The sequence below is a fragment of the Cheilinus undulatus genome, linkage group 4 (genome assembly GCF_018320785.1).
Source record: "Cheilinus undulatus linkage group 4, ASM1832078v1, whole genome shotgun sequence".
NCBI lineage: Eukaryota > Metazoa > Chordata > Actinopteri > Labriformes > Labridae > Cheilinus > Cheilinus undulatus.
This window is the reverse complement of record NC_054868.1, coordinates 11132019-11151107: the sequence shown is the minus strand read 5'-3', so window position 1 is coordinate 11151107 and position 19089 is coordinate 11132019. Positions and strand designations below refer to the sequence as shown.

At 39.8% G+C, this 19089-nt stretch overlaps 1 protein-coding gene across 1 annotated transcript; it reads left to right on the top strand.

Moving 5' to 3' along the window:
- Positions 1 to 479: 479 nt before the first annotated feature.
- Positions 480 to 18863, top strand: dgke (diacylglycerol kinase, epsilon). The gene is made up of 11 exons (XM_041786019.1): positions 480 to 1184; positions 3814 to 3973; positions 4096 to 4215; positions 4356 to 4499; positions 5376 to 5533; positions 10000 to 10048; positions 10166 to 10279; positions 10424 to 10495; positions 12538 to 12665; positions 12886 to 12997; positions 13527 to 18863. The coding sequence occupies exons 1-11, from the start codon at positions 733 to 735 to the stop codon at positions 13746 to 13748; spliced, it is 1731 nt and encodes a 576-aa protein (XP_041641953.1). The 5' UTR covers positions 480 to 732; the 3' UTR covers positions 13749 to 18863.
- The last annotated feature ends 226 nt before the right edge of the window (positions 18864 to 19089 follow it).

Genomic DNA, 19089 nt, shown 5'->3' with positions numbered 1-19089 from the left:
GTCTCCAGTGCTGAAATTTGTGGCTCCCTGGATCTGACTTTAAAAACATACGACCAAAATTTTTTATGAGAGATTGCACACCCCTTAGGGTTTGAATCAGATCAACTTTTCCTGACTTTTTATTTCTTTGGAGCATTCCCACCTGCTTGTTTAAGTATCACATGTATAACTAAAATGCTAAGAGCGTGGCCTCAAAAAGGCACTTACAAACACCTGGCATGCCACTAAGAATTTATATTAAAACGTATTAATTGTCTTATATCAGGCTTCTTAAAAGTAAGACGATGGACACCTTTGTGACTTACAGGTGACTTATGTATTCAAAATTCAGAACTTTGCCTCAAAATTCGGATCTTTGAAGTCAGTTGTTTGAAGAAGCTCCCCCGCTCTAGTAGTTTGTACTGTGTGCGCATGTGCACGTTTACCCTCATGGTAAAAGGAATTATCTTGACATAGAAATACTCTCTGGTGAAGCTAAAGTAGCGAGGTAGCTCATTGGCTCAACGTCACACCGCTGTGTCTTGTTTATAGCTCGTTACGTTAACAATGTTCATATTTATGCTAAGTATAGTGCCAACACTTGAGCGGAGTCTGTGAACATGGGTGTCGCAGATAAAACGTGGCGTACGTTCTGTCTTTTCTCGCTGTTGTTTACGTAGCTCTCCTCTCTATCAAGACTTATTATTTCCGCTCTTAGCACCAACCATCGCACGCGCTACCATCCCGTCTACGATGTGCAGGGAGGGGGACGAGCTGCAGGACGACTGCGGCTCCCGGGAGGAGTGGACCCTCCTCTTCTGGACCTCTCTGGCCGTCATCGTGCCGGTTATCATCACCCTGTGGTGCAGCGCCCAGCGCTCCAAGCGGAAAACGCACATGAAGGATTTCTTCCGAAAGAGCAAGCATGGCTGGCATTACACGGACCTGTTCAACAAGCCCACCTACTGCTGCGTCTGTTCTCAGCACATCCTGCAAGGGGCTTTCTGCGACTGCTGCGGTGTGTGTGCAGACGAGATGTGCCTTCGCCGGGCGGACCGCAGCCTGCCGTGCAAGGAGATCATGGCCCCCTCCGGCCCTGATGGAGCCATGGAGCACCGCTGGGTCCGCGGAAACGTCCCATTGGCCAGCTATTGTAGAGTGTGCAAACAGCAGTGTGGAACCCAGCCGAAGCTCTGTGACTTCAGGTAGGAGATGCCACAGGTGCCGCAGTGGCGATGCTAGTCTTTTGGGGCCCCAGGTAAAAACTCATAGGGGGCTCCTCCAACCAGCATTCATCATTATTGTTATGAATAATTTGACACAAAAAAAGTGAAACGGGAGCGTACTTTTTCATTTCCGTTAGTATTCCATGTTAGTATTATTGCACAGTCGGCAACTTGCCTTGCAGTCACATGTCAATGGGCAAGACATAACCCAATTTTCTCCCACTGCTGAGTCTGTGATGTGTGAATGTGTATGGATGTTTATGAATTAGATTTGGCCTCTCTACATAGGAACCTGTTCTATCATTTGGTGTAAATAGGTGTGAATGGGTAAGTGTAGCCTGCAGTGTAAAAGGGCTTTTAGTAGTCAGATGAGTAGAGAGGCTCTAAACAAGCTCTGTTCAAACTTAAGCCCACAATATAAATACACAGAACATTAAAAGGTAACTTCACCACAATGTTGTAGTTGAAGTGCATCTACCCTGAAATTTACAAAGAAAAATCTTTAGAACATCATAGACGGGAGAGGGATCAGAATTACGCCTTCATACAGTCACCATAAGATTCAGCATTACATAATTTATGCTGCTTTTTTGGATTTGAATGTCACACATAATGTCATTGCCATTTAAAGTGGACTTACCAAAAGCCACCTTGGTGTGGACCTGTGGTATACCCTCTAGAATAAGACAAGTCCTACAAAATCAGCCTCATTTTAAGAAAAATACATGTACTAGAAATCTTGGGAAAAGGAACTATACTACCCACAATCCTAGTGTGACATCTCTAATTGTTACTACAAAAATATTAGCCATCTCAGTCAACTTGAGCTGTCAGCTGCTGAAGTCATTGGTTGTTTCTTTACCACAGAAATTTACTTCCAGAATTAGAGATGCCAAAAAGTGGGCAGTCACTGTTGAGCTTTTTGGTGATGGAAGCTGACACCTCACAGACTATGTGAACCTAGATCAGCTGATAGAAAATTTAGTTGCAGTTACAGCAATGTCGATTAAACTAAAATAAAAATGTGACTGCATTAATATTCATCCCCTTCAAGTCAGTATTCAGTAGATACACCTTTGGCTGCAATCACAGCACTGAGTCTGTGTGAATAGGTCTTAATCAGGCTTGCACATCTGGGCGCTGCATTTCTGTGCAAAATCTGCTAGAGCTCTGCCAGGTTACACAGGAATCAGGTGTTGGCCCTTTTCAAGTCCAGCCACAAATTCTGTATTGGATTGAGGTCTGGGCTTTAATTCAGCCACTCCAGATTTACCTTGTTGTCTTGAAATTAGGGGTGCACAATATTAGGTTTTTGCTGATATCCGATATGCTGATATTTACAGATTCATTTTAACTGATATCAATATTTAAATATGCTTTTCAAACAATAAATTTCAGTCATTTTGGACACACTTTAAGGTTTCAGGATGACCTTTAGTCCTTAAAAAACACTTTAAAGTTTAAAGAATGAGGATAAATAAAGAAACAGACCTCAGCTGACATAGGTCTGTTGGTTGATTCTAAGATTCCACTAATTTATTAGTATGTATGGAAAAAAATTTATAGTTGATTTATGCTGAAATACACAGGCAAAATATTAGATGTAAATATCAGCAGACATTTTAATATCTGCTGATACCAGACCGATAATATTGTACATCCCTACTTGAAACCATTTCTCTGTAGCTTCTGCTGTGTGCTTCGGGTCATTGTCTTGCTGAAAAATAAATCTTCTGTAGTTTTCTTGCAGATTGAATAAGATTTTCCTCCAGTATTCTCCTACATTTTGGTGTGTTTATTTCTCTCCACCTTTACAAGCCAGGGCCGGCTGCTGAGAAGCATCCCAACGATGTTGTTACCAGCGTGCTTCACAGTGGGCATGGTGTTTTTTTCTGATGATGTGCAGTGTTTTTGGTGTCTGCCAAAGATTGTTTTCTGATTGACAAAAAGCGCCATTTTGGTCTCATCAGACCAAAGAACTTTCTTCCACTTGACCATGAAGTCTCTGACATGCCTTTTGGCAAACTCTACTTGAGATTTACTTTTTCTCAAAACCTCAGACCTCTCTCACTAGCCTCCTTCTTTTATGGTCACACAGTTTGTGAGGCCTGCCTGATCTAGGCAGATTTACACAAGGGCCATGTTCCTTCCATTTCGCAAACACTTATTTGACCTTACATATTTTTGTATAAATTGACTTTACATTGTAGAAATCTGTTTTCACTTTGACGTTAAAGAGTTTTTTTGTCAGAAAGACAAATTATATTGGCTGATTGATTTTTAAAATCAGTAAAACTGTCAAACATGCAAGGGGTGAATCCCTTTTATAGGTACTGTATAATGTCATTGGTGCACATCCTCATGTCGTGTAATCCAGATTTAATTTGCACTAATGGACGTCTGCTGCTCTCTGGGAGGGAAGGGCATATGCCTTTATAATCTCATATTGTCAGATAGATTGCTCTGCTAATCCCACTAACATCAGCTTCATGGGTCAGAGATCAGGGTTAGAGACAGACCAGCACTCTTGCATTAGAAGGGTCAGGGCTCTTTTCCTTTCAGCAGGACATGGTTATATGCAGTTGAACATGTTTTTGCTCTCCGTCAGGTGTGTGTGGTGTCAGACCACAGTGCACGATGACTGCATGGAGAGTTTGGAGGACGCAGACCAGTGTGACCTGGGCGAGTTCCACAGCCTCATCATCCCTCCTCACTACCTCTATCGTGTCAACAAGCTCCGCCGGCGGCATCCCGAGGAGTACAGCAAGGTGTTCAACATGTGACTGGTTAATAGGGACCACATGGCATAGTAGACAGATGGGTTTTTTGTGGTGTGTCAGAGATTTTTTAATGTCAGGCTTGTTGATGTTTTGTGCATATGTCTGTCTAGCTGGCTTCTTCATGCGGCAGTGGCTGGACACCAGTGTTGGTCTTAGCAAACACACGAAGTGGGAACAACATGGGAGAGGCTCTGCTGGGAGAGTTTCGCACCCTGCTGAATCCAGTGCAGGTCAGTCTGAAGTTACAGAAATTTGACTATCGTTCAATCCATTATGCACTTTTCACCTGTTTTTTAGGCCTTGGGTTGAGTCAAGAAAACTTATTTTTTGAAAATCCAGACAAACAGTCTTTTTCCTCTCTGTCTTGCAGGTGTTTGACCTGTCTGAGCTGACTCCCCCCAAAGCCCTCCAGCTGTGCACCCTGCTGCCCCCCAGTAGTGTCAGGGTGCTTGTGTGTGGGGGTGATGGCACAGTGGGCTGGGTGCTGGATGCCATTGATACCATGAAGTTAAAGGTGAGATGGGATTTATTGAACTTTATCAGACAGCAGGACAATTCCTAGCTTGAATCCCCATCGCAGTGATTCTCAAACTGGGGTCTGAGGAACCTTGGGGGTCCACGAGCCACAGATTGGGGGTCTGTGGAATAACTCAAAATAAATTATTAAAGACATGCCATGTTATTAAAAGCAAATAAATACATATAGGGACCACAGTGCCATAAAACAACCATACTAAAACAACTCCTACGTAAGTCTGCTTTTGGCCAATAAAAACTTGGTTATGATTGTGACATATCTGCCAGAAAACAAGAATGTGAACCAGAGCACAACCTCAGAAAAAGCACACAGGGCTTCTTATTTGGCTGCTCAAAGGATCACAAAAAGTAAGAAGCCATACTCAACTGGACAAGAGCTTGTATTTAGGTTAAAGAGTTTAAAATACAGCATCTAGGAGAAAAAATGGGAGTTAACTTATGTTCAATCAGCCTGAGCGTTATGTCAGGGTCCTCAGAAGATTTTTTTGCCCTGTTAGGGGTCCCTAGCCCCAAAAAGATTGAGAACCCTTGCACCATTGACTAAGGCTTTTCTGTGTGAGGTCTGGATCTAGTTGTGCATGTGGGGGTTCTCTCTATGTACTCAGGCCTCCTCCCACAGTCCAAAAACTTGCTTAGGTTTATTGCTTGTAGGTGACTGTAAATGCATGTTTACCTACATATATTAGCCCTGTGGTTGACTGGTGACCATTCCAAGGTGTACCCCTCCTTTCACCCACTGTGAGCTGGGATTGGCTCCAGCCCCCAGTAACCCCCCTGTGGGATAAGTGGATAGAAAGACCTCATAATTCCTGTTTAACACCAGACCTGCTGCTTTCACATTTTCTGCTTTCAGGGCCAAGATCAGTTTATCCCGAGGGTGACCATCCTGCCCCTGGGAACAGGAAATGACCTCTCCAACACTTTAGGCTGGGGTGCTGGGTATGCAGGAGAGATCCCTGTGGAGCAGGTTCTCAGAAACATCCTCGATGCAGAAGTGGTTAAAATGGACAGGTAGGACTCTGCAGGTACTTCCAGGCTCTGATTGGACAGAGCTTCACAGTGTGATGATATTTCTTCTGCTTGTGAATCTTCTTCTTAATAGTCTCACAAAGGTAGAGCTTTTCAGTAGAGCAGTCAAATGATCACATTTTTTAATCATTATTCATCTCAGTTTCATTTGTATTTTTGTACAGGCTTAAACAAAGGGTTAATGGCTTCTTGTTTGGATACAGATCTGCTTATTTTGAAAGAAAATAAGGAACTTCAGTAGACTGAAAATTATGACACAAGTTCAACCACATAAATAGGAACTTATGGATGAAAAAGAATAGAGAACAGTGAAAAGGTAAATGTTTCATATAACATGGCATACATGACTTTGGACTTGTTTGCTGAGTTGTCCGTGAGTTTTTTAAAGTGAAAAGAGACATTAAGGTGTAGTGGTTTACTTAACTAGTTATCTGCTCTGGACTGGTTGGATGGATTTTTAACGTGTATATTTTGGTTGCATGACTGCAGACACTTCCATGCAGAGAGTAGTGCCCCGAGTGAAGAATCCTAAAATTTTGATTATTTTTACCTTTGAAAACTGTCAGAAAACATCCTAAATTAACGATTTTGGAAAATAATCTAATTGTGATTTTTTTTTCCCCAATATTGCAATTGCGATTTGATATGCGATTATTCCTTAACTTTCTTTTATTCCTAAACAAGGGCTGAACAATTCTTTCAATGTGTCTAGTTCTGATGATTTTGACTTGTATTGCAAATGGGATATGAGTTATTGCATTGAAGTGTTTTTGTCATTCTTATATTTAATAAGAGAAAAGTACAAAAATGAAGAAGGTAGGTTTTTTGTAGACTGTTCTAAAAAAAATGGCACCTAAATGATTGCATATGTCAAGCATAACATCTCCACTGCAACAAAAAACAATTTAAAACTGGTATTTTGACACAAATTTCAGGTCAAAGAAATATTGCACCTTTTGTGAGTTGAAAATTGCAGCAGGCCATTTTGCGATTTAATTGCTCATTTTCAATTAATTGCCCAGCCCTATCCTAAATCATCATAATATCAGCAGGAATTACTTTCTGATGTCACCTCCCATAATGAAGGAAATAAACGAGCACACCTGTAGACCCCCAGCTGACATGGATGGTGATGCTGTATAAAGAGAGAGAGAGAGGAAAAATGGCTAGGTATGACTTCAACCTCAGTATGTCAGACATTTTTGAAGGAAACTCCACAGATTTTTGTCACTGCCCGTCCTGACTTCACCTGTACAGTGTGAGCACTCAGGTTGTGCATGACCATCAGACCACATAGTGTGAGCACATAAATTATGCAGGATGCTTGTGCATTGTAAACGATTCAGTTGTGATTCAGTAAGAGATAACTTTCCGCCAAGACTGTTTGAGAGTCTGCTTAAAAATCTCACAGTGTACTGCTTTAAAGATTGTGTAGACGTGGGCAAGTTTGTTTGGTTGACAGGTCCACTATCCTGTCGAGCCAGTTTTAGTAGGAGAACCTGCTGACCTATTACCATTTCTACTGGTCCTTAGAATTTGTCACTTCCTAAACTCTCACCATAGCTCTGCCTGCTTTCATCCTCGTATGGTCTTATCAGCCAGAAAAAATAAAAAAAATGTGTATGGATGTCCAGGGCCTTTAATAGTGCTTTGCTAAGATAGCAAAATATAATACACAGTTGATAAATGGCCATGTTTAAAAGAAAATATTTACCTAAACAAGAATAGAGATGGAAAAAAGAAGAACTTAAGCTTTTTTTCAACATATACTCAGAAATGTATAGAAAGAAAAATTCCGGACAGGTTTCAGAAAACCTTCCTTACTAGCCTGTTCACACATGCGTGTCACGACGGTTGGATGTGTTTGTGTAGAAGTGTCAATAGAAGAAGGAGAATATACAAGTACTCTAGAGACAGTGTTTACATTGGTACTGAAGATGCTATTAACACAAAGGTAAGAAAAACATGTTCACATGCACAAACAGGATCCTCTGGTAATGCACTTATGGAGAGATGCCATAGATGCTGCTGCATAAAGGAACCCTCAAGCAGTTGGGGTTCAGTGCCCTGCTCAAGGGAAATGACACCTCTCCAGCTACCAGACCAGTGTCCACACTTTGGTCTGTACTGGGTCTTGAACTGACACCCATCTAGTTTGCAACCAAAGCCTCAACAGACTGAAGTGCTGCAGGACATACTGTAACTAGGGCTGTCAAAATTAATGCGTTAATGGTTGTTAATGCATAAATGGGCCATTGATCCAGTAGTGACCAACCAACTCAATATGGAAGACGCTAAACAGCACGTTGACCCTCTCGATGGGAAATTTGAGTACAAAAAAAAACAAAACATAAAGTATTATTCACATTCTGCAGGAAGGAGTTTTCTTTTCCCCGAAGCACTTCTAGCTTAAAATACCCCATTAATGCAAAGCATGCGTTCGTCTGGGATTCTGTTAGCACTTTGGCTAACGCATCGCCAAGCTTGCAAAATGAAATGTGATTAATATAAATTATAAATGATTGTTTTTTAATTATGATTAATCAAAATTAATCCACAGCAACCCTGTGATTAATCTAATTAAAAATTTTAATCGTTTGGCAGCACTAATTGTAACTGAAACAAATCCTTTATAGTTACAAGCCCAAGCAAAATTTTCAATTGTCGGACAGTTACAAGACTTAACTGGGATGTTTTCTGTTGTATAAATGTCAAAACCATGAAAAAAGTGCCAAAGACCATAAGCCTGGATAACCTTGACCTATGACCTTCAAAATCAAATTGGTTAAGAATTGAGTCGGTGAACATTTGTGCGAAGTTTTAAGAAAACCACTCTTAGCATTCTAAGGATATTGCTCCACAGGGATGGGCAAGGAATGGCAGGGAATGAGCATGAGGCCAGTCGATCTTAACTTATAAAAATCTGTCAAAGCATACTTGAGATATCGCATTCACGAGGACGACCTGAATGGATGGATTACTCAAAAAAAATATAATGTTTCCAGCCTCAGATACTGCCGGCATGGAGGCTTTAAAAGGAAGCAGAAAGGGCAGACAAACTAACAGAGTCTGATGCTACAATGACAGTTTTTGGTTTTATGTTAGTGCTACATGTAGTGGACATATTTGTTGTATAAACAAATGAGGATGGAAACATACTGTACTTGCAAGCAAAAAACATTACAAAGAAGCAAGAAACAATCACACCAGTTGTCTGATGTGAGTGCTGCCACCTCCATATGCATTCACACATGCAGCATTCCCTGTAAATGTATTGTTTGTTTTGAGCATGTGTGAAGACACTAGTTGTCATGTTCCTCTTTAGTTTTCAGTCAGGCCTCTGATAGATTAAGATCCTTCAGCTGACTTAGGTAAACTTTGATCCTAAAAAGAAATTAGTAAAATTCTAAACCCTGTTGTAAAACATACAGACCCATCTAATAAATAGAGCATCATGAAGAAGTTCATTTTTTTCCTGTGATTAAATTAAAAAAGTGAAATGTTGATGATTACAGCTTACAGCTCACAAAAATCCACAATCTCAAATTATTACAATTTTAAAAAACACCAGTCCATAAAAATGATTTATAATACAGAAATATTGTCCTGGAAAATTATGTTGTAATTGTTTGGAGCTCCTTCTGCACACTCCTTCTGCATCTGTGTGACGTGGCACTGAGCCAGTCAGTCTGTGGCATTGCTGGGGTGTTACAAAGCCCAGGTTGCTCTGATAGCAGCCTCCAGTCTTGTGTCTCTCAACTTCCTCTTGACATTTCCCCAGAGATTCTCTATGGGGTTTATGTCAGACCAGTTATCTGGCCAATCAAACAGTAATACCATGGCCATCAAATCAGATTCTGGTAGTTTCAGCTTCACTGTGGGCAGATGCCAAGTCCTGCTGGGAAAAGGAGATCAGTATCTCCATAATTTTTTCAGCAGATGGAAACATGAAGTGCTCTAAAATCTCCTGGTTGATGGCTGAAAGCGTTGACTCTGGACTTGATAAAGCACAGTGGGCCAGCAGCTGCAGATGACATGGCACCTTAAACCATCAATGACTGTGGAAACTGAAAACACTGGGTTCCAAGCACCTTGGATTCAGTGCCTCTCTGACCTTCCTCCAGACTCTGAGGTCTTGATATCCAAATGAAATCACAATTTAGTTTCATCTGAAAATAGGACTTTGGACTGTGATTCATTATTGGCTCAACACTAAGAATACACTTGTGGCCCGTTTCCTGGACCCATCCAGTATGATCAGCATCAGAAAATGAATTTAAATGAATACTTTGATATTTGGAAGAAAAGTAAAAGCAACAGAAAATGTGCAGGTTTGTTTTTGGTATGACTGTTTACCTGGTTTTGTACATATGACACTCAAAGCTCCTGTTTCATTTGTGCTTCTTTCTTTCTTTCTTTCTGCTAATTCTCCATTTAATCCTCTTCAGATGGAAAGTGCAGGTGGCTTCAAAAGGCCTCTACTTCCGCAAGCCGAAGGTGATCTTAATTTCTCTTTTGCAGCCCTCTTCGTATTTACAGAAGTCTTTTGTCATTCAGGCTTGAAATTTCTACAAGTTTTAACTCTGTGAAAAACTCCCTGCTTGGCCTCCTCAGGTTTTGTCCATGAACAATTACTTCTCTGTGGGTCCTGATGCTCTCATGGCGCTCAACTTTCACACACACCGCGAGAAAACTCCCTCCTTCTTCTCCAGCCGGATCATCAACAAGGTCAGAGAGTCTGAACCACACCATCTGAATATATGAATCACATGCAAAACATCAGGTGTATTGCAATATTAATACAAAGACACTGCTGTATTCATATGTTTCCTCATTGAAGGTATTAATAGCTTTCTTTTTCTGTTTTTTCAGGCTGTGTATTTTCTGTATGGAACCAAAGATTGTTTAGTGCAGGAATGTAAAGATCTGGATAAGAGGATTGAGGTACAGTGGCCTTCTTTATAACTTTTGTGTTAAGTCTTTCTTCACTCTTACACAAAGAGAAAAGTAAATGACTGTCTTGCTGCCTCTTACTGATCTGAATCTGAAGATTTCATTTTTGATTTCCTTTTCCCCTTCATTTTTCATGTGAAACTTATCCACTTTAGCCGGATGTATCCTAGGCTTTTAGGATATTTAAAAAAAAAATCACATTTGGTTTTAAGTCAGATATGTTGATTGTAATGTTTCAGTATCAGAATGAGAGACAAATGTCTTCACAAATATATATACAATAGAGGAAAAAACTATGAAAACTGTGATGTGACATTAGGTAGGGTTGCATCAAAAAAGATATCTTACACGTTGGGAAACAGAATTTGTATGCCAGAGCATCTTTGTCGTACTACAATACTTCCTTATAATGCTTTTGTCTCACTTTTCACTGTTATCAAAATTGCTTTTGTTGGTAATGCACTTGGACGTATAATGACTTTGCTTATATTTTGATTGAATAGGTAGGCTTAGTGTTGACTGTACAGATATAAAGTTGAGTAAAAATTTAAAGACAGCTTTATAGTATAAAGGGTAGTTCAGTAGCGTCATGTGCTCTTGTTTATTCTTATTTTTTTCTGTGTTGTGTTTTATGCAGATCTGTGCAATATGGGTATGTGTGTGATATGTTCGTGTGGTTTACTGGTTCACATCCATAAGTGCTCTCAGTTTACATGGGTGTTGGTTTGTTTCTGTTGTTTTTATTTATTGATTCTTCTGTAGAGGCAGGAGCGAAGCTTGGAGTGCAAGACCAATGGTGCTATAAGGCTATTAAAGTGTATTGTATCATATTGTATCACATTGCATTGCATCGAACGCCAAGCATTTACTAACTTTAAAATGCCACAGCCCACTTTGAAATCAGTCGTGGTCAATATAATTTAATTCCTCTAAAAATTACAAAAAATGTCCTTAATGTCAATGTGAAAACAGATTTCTACAAACTAATGTCAATTAAATGAAAATATGGATTGTAAAATAAGTAAATGCATAAATATTAACCTCCTTCAGTTCAGTATTTAGTGGATGCACCTTCGGCCACAATCACAGCACTGAGTCTGTGTTTATAGATCTTAGTCAGGCTTGCACATCTTAACACTGTAATTTTACTGTATTCATCTTTGCAAAACTGCTCAAACTCTGTCAGGTTGCACAAGAATAGGGTGTGAGCAGCCCTTTTAAATTCCAGCCACAATTTCTCTGTTGGATTGAGATCTGGGCTTTGACTCAGCCACTCTAGAACATTCACCCTGTTGTCTTTAAACCCTTTCTGTGTAGTTTTTTGTTAGGTCATTATCTTGCTGGAAAATAAGGGTCAATCCCATTTCTACCCCTTAGCCTTACCTCTTGGTTTTACACATTCACATCAGGTGAAGGGGTGTCCCAATTATCTTTTTTTTTTTTTTTTTTTTTTTTTAGATTTATTTTTGGTCTTTTTTGCCTTTATTAGATAGGACAGTGGATAGAGTTGGAAACAGAGAGGAGAGCGGGGAGAGACATGCAGAAAATAGTGCCACGGGCCGGATTCGAACCCAGGTTGCCTGCGTATATGGCGTGCGCCTTTGCCACTCGACTACCGGCGTGCCGTCCCAATTATCTTTTGAACTAAGGGCTAGGGTAAGGGCTAAGGGCTACGTAGCCCTTGAAACAAAGATTTTTCAGGACCACACCAAGGGGTATGATGAATTTTCCACCATGCACTGCATTCACTTGCGAAATGGCACAATGGAGGAAAAAGGCGTGTAAATGTGAATATTTTAGGCATTTATAAATGATTAGAGAAAATATGACAGTTGTATTTTCTCATACTCATAATCATACATGATTTATAAAATCAATAAGAGGGTTAAACATCCAAGGGGTTAAATAATTTTTATAGGAGCTGCATGTGTACTGTGTTTCATTACTATGGCACTGTTGCCAGGACAAAGACAGAAAGAGTTTGCTGATTTATCAGATGCCATCCAGTTAATATTTGTGCATTCCTGCCACAGCTGGAGCTGGATGGAGAGAGAGTTGTGCTGCCCAGTCTGGAGGGCATAATCGTCTGCAACATTGGTTACTGGGGTGGAGGCTGCAGACTCTGGGAGGGTATGGGTGATGAGCCCTGCCCCCCTACACGGTAAGAGAAGGACTGTCATGTTGTGGAGCATAATAATGTCTCTTAGCATAAATAGATCTGTGTTTTTTTCTGTCACATATCCACTATAGATAATCAGAAATTAGCTTAAGTTACTTCAAAGGCCCCTTTTTAAGTACTCAGTATTTATATTAAGCAGTACAGGTCACCATAGCAGCTGGCAGTGAACATTCATCAGTGCCATTCCTGTCTCCCCCTGCAGGCTGGATGATGGTCTGCTGGAGGTTGTGGGTGTGTTTGGCTCCTTCCACTGTGCTCAGATCCAAGTCAAGCTGGCCAATCCTGTGCGGCTGGGGCAGGCTCACACTGTCAGGGTGAGGGAATAACACACACTAACTCAGCCCCACACTCACACTACAGACATGCTGCTGCCACAGCGCTTCCTGTTTATCTCCATAAGTGCCTGCTGAGGAGACTCTCGAGGTAAAATTAGTTTTCACGGCTGTTTGTGTCATCAAAGCAGAGAGATCGGATCAAATGTGACTAACCCAGCTGCCACTTTTACAAATATCCTCTGCTTGTGTTCATGTCTGACATTTATATTGTTATCGCTAAACATTAAATAAATATAATACACTTTTAGACATGATCAGAATCCCCCATGATTTAGAACAGAAATGATGAATGAGAATGGTTATTTTTACTGCTAGTCTTGTTTCTCTCAGACATTTAAAGATGATCTCAAACCAATCCACCACAGTGGGTGTTTGTTTTTATTGAGCATTTTTGTTTCTTGACATCATTGTAAATAAGGGAATCCTCAGTGATTTTTTAAGACTTAAAGTTTATAAATACCAGTATTACTGTAAATATTAAAATGTCAGGTGTTCTCTTTTCCTCCAGCTGGTTCTCAAGAACTCCAAGATGCCCATGCAGGTGGATGGGGAGCCATGGGCCCAGGGTCCCTGCACCATCACCATCACCCACAAAACCCAAGCCCTCATGCTGTACCACAGCGCGGAGCAGACAGATGATGACGATGACGAATCAAGCGCCTCTGAGACAGAGAGCCCGACCCCACACGACTCACCGCGTCCTCCAGGGCCAGCATCCGCTCGTGCATGAACCCCGCTGAACTTCACTCAATCTGAAGCTCTCTTTATCTCTTTTGTTCCCGTTAAAGCCCACTTTCCAATTATCCCTCATTTGCTACGGCTCTTACTCGCCATCCTCTGAGATCTTTGTATGGGCTTAATCCTCAGATCACATTGATGAGAATAGGTCTACATTTTCCTGTGTAACCGTTCATTTATTCTCAACAAGCTCTCAGCTGTTAGAAGCTTGGTTTGGAATTGGGCTGGTGTGATTTGCTTTTTAGTACCTTCTGTCTGCCATTTATTGCACCCCACAGCTCAGGCAGTCCTGTCCCCTCAGGTGGGACAGTCAGGAGGAGGTTTATGTTTTGGTGACAGGTTGCTGTTTATTGCACTGATCCTTTGTGCCATAGATATCTGTAGTAAGCTACACTGTACTCATTATAATGTACCCGGTGCAGCCCTGCTGGCAGCAGGGAGCCTTTTTTTAACAAGTTGCTTAAGGTTGATTGACTGAACTCATTTAAAGCCACAGCAGGGGATGAGAAAGCAATGCAGGACGTGGAGATCTGGCTCAAGTGGTGTGCAATGCTTTACTGTTTATAAGTGATTTTTTTTAGACACCAATAAGAGCACAAACAATCAGCACACACATTTTAAACTCCAGTTAATGAAATATTAAACTGAGTCCTTAAATTGTCCTTCTAGGCTTCTCAGCACAACACTGATAGTTTTTTAAGTATCTGGTACATTTCTCTCACATTGAAAGTCTGCCTAAGGCGTGCTTAGACAAATCCAAGGACTGATTTGTGTGTGCTGCCATGTAGTGGTGGCTGCCATAACTGCGGTGGCAACTCACTGCTAATGATGACAGCAGCATAGACAATTGCAGCAAAGATGTTAAACAGATGATAGAGGTGCCTTAATCTAACAATTATTTGCATTTGACATATATTATGATTTGATTTGGAGAAATGAAGAAAAAATTTGACCTTCAGCCACATGTTTGTGCTGAAGAGCAGTTTATTATTATTTAGCTAGTTTGCTAAACAATAGATCACAGCTGCATTTAATTGTGGCAGCACTTTTTTCACAAATCTTCATTCAAGTTTTTTTTTTTAAGTTGGATTGTATAAGGTTTAGAAGCTGGGCTATACAGTGTAACAGATGGGTACAGTTTTTCAGAGTAATTTAGTGAGTGTTAAATAAAAATGGGCCAAAAACACAATACTGGCTCAATTGCGTACTGAAATGAAAAATTTTTAAGCTCAGCAAGAAGAGAAAACTATCTGCTCAAAACTTAGTACCGCTTTGGCTTCATTAAAACAGCCAAATATAGCAGTGTTATGACTTATGATTGATATTTGTGTGGGTATTTTACTCCCAATTGTGCTTAAAATGTAATTTATGAATATCTCACAAGATTAATTTCTGAAATATTCTGCCTCCCTTAAACACCTTACAGGCTGTATGACACACTTGGTAATAACCAAGCACAGGTCCTTAGTGTGTTGTGTGGAGAAAAGATCATCCCTAACCGGCTCTGAAACAGGATCCAGATCCCATTGTTCACATTAAGGACCTGGCTCTTTAAACTGACTCATGAATGAATGACACATCACTAAAATTCAAGCACAGATGCAGATATTTTAGAATCAATGAGTAATTATGTTTAAGTATCTTGATGTCAATAAGAAAAATCAAGGTTATTTTCTTTTTTCTTTCAACACTTTTAATTTGAGTTTTGGCACTTAATTAACAAAAGTTTCCCCACTTGTTACAGTGAATGTGTGCATTCTGTCATTGGCAAACCAGAGAGATAACAAAGATAACAAAGGTGGTAACAATAGTAAGAGTAAGAAATAATGGTATTGAAGACAAACCAACAACTAAAAAATAAATAAACCAATGAATCAATAATGAAAAAAAAATAATAATAATATAAAAGATAGAAGAATGATCAAGATTATGATGTTTTGCCATAACTTAGCATCCTGAAGAGAAAGTAATGTTAAAAGTAGAAAAGTTCAGTCAGCTTTCATTCAAACTCAAAGCTGATGAGGTGAGATGCCATCGTAGCAATGGAGGCTTGTCAGCTTGTTTTTCCTTGGCTTTGTCTACACACCAAATAGGAGTAAGGGTTCTTTTACAGCGCTATAATGTGTTGTAAATCACTGGACTTAATGCTGGTTTGTTTACTTCATGATGCACTGCCTCAAATAGCTCATTGAACCGTTTAATTGTACTTAGATGCAGTCTTGACACTATATTCAACTTTCCTGTAAAGGCTACAGGAAACCGCCTGACTTTTTGTTCTGAAATTACTTTCAAGTTGTTCGGAGGATCCGTTTGCCTAATTGTGAAGCCTTTTGTGTTTCCTCTCTTTACCTTATCCCTGCTGTTTACATATTTCTGTGCTGCACTGTTTTGGCACTTATACTGATATTTAATGATGTTTAGGACATAGGACATGCATGGTCATGATATTGACCTTTGATGTTGCTGCAGTCAGTGATAACTGCTGATGAGATTAAGCTCTCCTTTGTGTTTTATGTTATTCAAGTAACCCTCTTCCTTTTCATCTTTTTTGTTTGGCCAAATAGTCACCACCGGGTGGCACACTAGAACAGAATTTTATTGTAGACCGGCCGAGTGGAGTTGATTGCCTACCATAGCAGGTTAATGTTAAAGCTCCTATGAGGATTTTAGTCTGATATGAAACAGACAAATAATTTCACTGCCTCTTTAAGGCCTTTAAAAGCAAAAGAAAGACCACTAGCACAATGCACAATTATTTCTGTATTATTTTAAAGGGGATATATTAACAAAATGTGAAATGAGCCTTTGTTAATAGTCCTTTGTCGGGTAATATAAAATCTGTGGTCTGTCTGCAGATCCTCAATTGTCCACTTGAGGCTGGCTGCAAAGCAACACAAGTTACATAAACATCCAATGTTAAAATGACATTTTTCACAGCAGAAATAAACACTTACAGCTGAGTTCAAAATTGGTTTTGGTCAGAATAGTTCATGCCTGTAGCCACACCTGAAACACCATTTAGACTGTTTCATAAATCTGTTGTATAGGATATATTCAACATTCATATGGGAAAGTGCCCATAATGTTTGTGAAGGACAGAACTTTTGAAGAAAAATCCTGTAAAGTGATTGGACAATGTTCTGACTGTAACTTTCATTATGAGCCAATAGGCGAGACAAAATAAGGAGTGGACGTGCAGCTCTTATAGTAACATGAGCTCTACAGACAGGCGCTGTTGCAGGTTACAAAATGTGGGGTTTGTTGGATAAAGCTGCAGAGGCTGGTCAGCAGAGGACAAAAACATCTCTGTCCAGAGAAGCTTTCAGTGTGGTTGTGCGCCCTTTATTTAATGAAGAAATGTTGCCCAGTTTTGATAAAGCTGCCACTATACTAAAGCTTCAGCCAAGCTAATTGCTCCACCAGTAGAGCCACTGTACATATCGGCGTACAGTACAAATAAACCCTTCCAATAGTTATCACAAAACCATGCAGAAGAAGGAAAAGGGCAAAAACATAATTTTCTCCATGTAAAGCTTTCAGTGCTGTTTTTGCTCTTTATTTAATGAAGAAATGTGGTCTTTGATAAAACTGTCAAACTGCCTCATTCTCCTCAGATGACGCTGATTGGTCAGGCCCATTTTTTAGATCTGGCACAATCGTTTCAGATTAGAGCTTTGTGAAATGGATCTGCCTGATGACAGACATGGAATCTGGCCGATCCATTGGCTTTGCAAGGAATTCAATTTTTTTTATATATATATAGCTTTTCTATTTTGGTTTAAATAATGATATTGAGTTTTGCATAGTTAGGGACTGGTGTAACTGCATCCCAGCATAATTTACCTGGAGGAGTCAGAAGACCCACCTCAGATCCACCCTTTTTTGTGTTCGTAGTTTGATCTAAAGTTTGCAAAGAAGACAACATTTCAATATAGCGCCCGCTGTGGATTGGACTCAGAAACACCCATCGGTAGTCCAATGTAACTTAGGGTTAGCGATGTTCCTAGGCCTTTTATTTTCCCATCTGATTAAACATGATAGCATTTAGCTAACTAGTCCAAAATCAAATAAATACCTTCCCAAAAGCATCTTCACACTGCAACGGTAAAACAACATCTGTAAAGTTGGTTTGTAGAATGTGGTGAATGAAAAGGAGCTTATCTGCATTTAAAGACACCAAAACTGACTGTTTAGAGAAAGGCTGTTAACTGCCGGTTCAGGGTCAAAACCTCCTCTGGTGATTTATTATTTTGACCAAAGCATGGCACAGACATACCATTATAGCCTTATATTACCACATGAGACTGTGTTAAAAGGTGAAAAAGCGGTATGACATGTCATCTTCAATACCTGAAACTATTCTCATGGGGTAGGCGGCAAAGGAAATCATTTCCAGCATGTTAAAGAAACAGTGAGCAACTTTTAAATGTAATAGGACAGTCAGATGAAAATGTTTTGTTGGAAAACTCCATCAATGCATACAATGAGATCATCCAAGAGAAAAGATGATTGCTTTTCCCCAAAATCAACACAAACCAAAAATTCCTCACAGGAGCTTTAATGCCATCAGAGATATGTGTATAGACTTTACCAGGGTGTATGCAGGCGATGTTGATGTGTTCCTTGGTTGCTTTGTTTTTGCACTCTACATTATGAGTGCTGGAGGTTATTTGGCTCTCTGTTGTATAGCATTTTTTTTCTGTATATAGATTTCTTTAACCATTTGACACGGTCCTGTATATTTCAGAATGGTTGCTTGGTGCTCAGAGCCATATCAGAAAAGTCTACAGATTGTCAGTAGGTGATTTTGTTTGAATGCCAGAGCAAATGTTCACTCATAGGCCAACTGAGTATGGTTTTAGCCATGTGATGTCTATGCTTTTGGCAGAGAACCAAGCCTAATAGTGTCATTACTCTGTTTGTTTGGTGAATGTTGTGTCTAAAGGACACTCGTCTGATCTTTTACCTTTACTCATCCATGTTTACTATCGTTTAATTGCACTGTCAGGTTTTCAGTACACTAGCAGCATGGCTCTAGCTTAAAGCTTTGTATTCAAATGAGATATCAGCAGGATGAATTGTTGTATATTTCTGTCTTAACATTGAGCATCCACTGAGAATGAATTCTAATCCTGATTATTACATTGTCTTAATCAAAAAGTCACATTTGTGCTGACTACATTTTTTTAACAAAAGCTACACTGCAAAACTCAAATCTTAGCAGATCTATTTGCTAATTTCTAATAAGAATTTATTATTATGCTTATTATAATCCACATTTACCCAACAAGTCCAAATAAAAATCTTGTTTCCAAAAAAAAAGCAAAAATAAT

Coding starts and splice junctions, on each gene's coding strand:
- dgke (XM_041786019.1), top strand. CDS start 733: ATGTGCAGGGAGGGGGACGAGCTGCAGGACGACTGCGGCTCCCGGGAG. Junction 4,500..5,375: donor TTGATACCATGAAGTTAAAG/GTGAGATGGGAT, acceptor TTCTGCTTTCAG/GGCCAAGATCAGTTTATCCC. Junction 10,049..10,165: donor TCTACTTCCGCAAGCCGAAG/GTGATCTTAATT, acceptor TGGCCTCCTCAG/GTTTTGTCCATGAACAATTA.